Genomic DNA, 2,920 nt, shown 5'->3' with positions numbered 1-2,920 from the left:
AAAAAAAAGAAAAAAAAAGAAAAAAAAAAGGGGGAGTGATTCCGGCAAAGGGGAGGAAGGAGTTGGAACAAAGAAAGAGGGAGGGGAGCTCCAAAATGGGGGGAAAAGGGAAAAACTGGGGGAAGAGGCGCAGCGGGGAGTGAGGCGCCGCTTCCCCCGCGCCGCAAAAATCCCCGATTTGGGGCTTTTTTTGGGGTGTTTCCCCCCAGTTTTCCCGGCGCTGGAGCAGCCGGCCAGGCCTTTGCTCAGGAACTTGGTGCCAAGTGTGGAAAAATCTCAAGTTTAGGTTTGATTTTTTTGGGGTTTTTTTTTTTGAAGGGAAAATTCGCTCGGTTTGGGTGCTCAACCCCCCCCCCCCAACCCCAGCCCGGCTGCGGAGCTGCCGCGGCCTCGCCATTGTTCTCTGCTGAAAACGGCAAAAATCGGGAAAAAAAGGATTAAAAAAAAAAAAAAACCCAAACCAACAAGTTTCAGCTGTGGAGGAGAGGGAGGAGTTGGTTTCCCGCTGGGAAAATGGGGGAAAAGTGTTAAAAATGGGCAAAACTTCTGCTCCAGGGGGAGCAAGGTTGATAAAAATGGGGATTTTGGGGGTTAGGGGGAGGAAAAAGTGAAAAAAAATGGGGATTGGGGATGTTGTGAGAGGGAAAAGGGTAAAAAATGGGGATTTGGGGTGGTTGGGGGAGGAAAAAGGGTAAAAAATGGGGATTTGGGGTGGTTGGGGGAGGAAAAAGGGTAAAAAATGGGGATTTGGGGTGGTTGAGGGAGGGGGAGTTTTGAAAAGTGGATTTAGGGCTGGTTTGGGGGTGGCTGTGGGTCCCACATGGGGTTTTTGAGGAAAAATAATTCAGGAATCGGCCCAGAAGTGCAGAAAAAGCCAAAGGAAAAGGTCAGGGAAGCAGCAGAAGGTGAGGTTTGCCCATTTCTGAGGGGTTTGGGGGGAAAAAAGGGAGGTTAAATATAAATTTATTCATTCCTGAGCTTTTCTGGAAAAGAGAGAGGTCTAAAATCAGAGTGTGCCCATTTCTGAGCACTTTGGAGGGGGTTAAAATCCAATTTTGCCCCATTTGGAGCATTTTTGTGAGCTCTGTCATCCAGATGTAGCAATTCTCGAGCACTGTGGGGGGGAAAACTCCCAAATTTCCTCATTTTTGAACAATTCTGGGGAAAAGCAGGAGTTGGAATTCCAAAAGGATCCATTTCTAAGCTTTTCCAGAAACACAAATTGTTCCAAAAGCTGAATTTACTCGTTCTTGGGAGCTCCAAAATCCACATTTACCCATTTCTGAGCATTTGGGGGCAAAATAAAGGAGGTTAAAATACAAATTTACCAATTTCTGGGCATTTCAGGGCCAGGGAAAAGGTTCCAAACCCAGATTTAACCCATTTTTGGGGGAAAAGCAGAAGTAACTCCTAAATTTACTCATTTCAAACCTTTTTGGGAAAATTAAAGCTTCTAAAATGTGAATTTATCCATTTCTGAGCCTTTTCAAAGCGAGTGGCTTCACTTTAAAGCTGATTTTTTAACCAAACTGACCCCTCTGGGCTTTGAGATGCCTTTTCCCCTCACCAGTTTGAAAAAATCCAAGAAATTTAATTCAGAAGGGGAAAAAACTTCTTAATTTCAGACAAAAATGGTCAATTTTAGTGCCCCACTTGATGGAAAACCACCAGTAAAGGTGTTTGAACCTCCACACTGGGAATGAGGGTGTGAAAAATGGGGATTTTGGTGCTAAATTATCTTTTTTTCCTTATTTTAACCCACAGGAGGAGTTCTCAGGTGAAGGATGGAGGCACCAAACTCCCCTCCCGGGGCTGGAATTTGGGGTGAACACCCAGAGGTGGTTGGTAAATAAAATAAACCCTGATAAAATGTGATAAAAATGCAATAAAACAATAAAATCCCATGGAAGCAGCTCCCAGAGGGGACAACGGTGACACCTGAGGCCATGGGCACCCAAACACCTCAAAATGGGGTAAAACAAATGGGTCAGGGTCCTGGAAGGGGAGAAACGACCCCCAAACAGCTCAAAATGGGGTAAAACAAATGGGTCAGGGTCCTGGAAGGGGAGAAACGACCCCCAAACAGCTCAAAATGGGGTAAAACAAATGGGTCAGGGTCCTGGAAGGGGAGAAACAGCCCCAGACATCTCAAAATGGGGTAAAACAAACAGTACAGGTCATGGAAGGGGAGAAAATGCCTCAAAACACCTCAAAACAATAAAACAAACGGGTCAGGGTCCTGGAAGGGGATAAGCAGCCCCTAAATACCTCAAAATGGGGTAAAACAACTGATTCAGGTCCTGGAAGGGGAGAAACAATCCCCAGACACCTCAATATGGGATACAACAGCCAACCTGGGTCCTGGAAGGTACCTACAGCCCCCATGACCCCAAAATGTGGGGTGCAACACCCACCTTGGGTCCTGGAAGGTACCTACAGCCCCCAACACCCCAAAAAACAGCCGCTCTGGGTCCTGTCAGATGCACAGCAACAGCCGCCACCCCACCTGATGGGGTCAGCACCATTCTGGGTCCTGGCAGGGCACTGCCGGCCCCCATCACGGGGTCAGCACCACTTTGGGTCCTGGCAGGGCACTGCCGGCCCCCATCACGGGGTCAGCACCATTCTGGGTCCTGGCAGGGCGCTGCCGGCCCCCATCACGGGGTCAGCACCACTTTGGGTCCTGGCAGGGCACTGCCGGCCCCCATCACGGGGTCAGCACCACTTTGGGTCCTGGCAGGGCACTGCCGGCCCTCATCACACCACATGATGGGGTCAGCCCCACTTTGGGTCCTGGCAGCGCACTGCCAGCCCTCATCACACCGCATGATGGGGTCAGCCCCACTTTGGGTCCTGGCAGGGCACTGCCAACCCTCATCACACCACATGATGGGGTCAGCCCCACTTTGGGTCCTGGCAG

At 49.4% G+C, this 2,920-nt stretch overlaps 1 protein-coding gene across 1 annotated transcript in view; it reads right to left on the bottom strand.

Moving 5' to 3' along the window:
* Positions 1–1,240: 1,240 nt before the first annotated feature.
* LOC115949089 (lysine-specific demethylase 6B-like) overlaps positions 1,241–2,920 on the bottom strand; it is a 19,480-nt gene continuing 17,800 nt past the window's right edge. Inside the window, exon 10 of the mRNA XM_031065396.1 lies at positions 1,241–1,282. Coding sequence (XP_030921256.1) covers positions 1,241–1,282 — 42 coding nt within the window. The remainder of the gene's footprint in view (positions 1,283–2,920) is intronic.

Source organism: Geospiza fortis, unplaced genomic scaffold, assembly GCF_000277835.1.
Source record: "Geospiza fortis unplaced genomic scaffold, GeoFor_1.0 scaffold1363, whole genome shotgun sequence".
Lineage (NCBI taxonomy): Eukaryota > Metazoa > Chordata > Aves > Passeriformes > Thraupidae > Geospiza > Geospiza fortis.
Note: the sequence above shows the minus strand (reverse complement) of the source record. Positions and strands in the feature narration are given on the sequence as shown.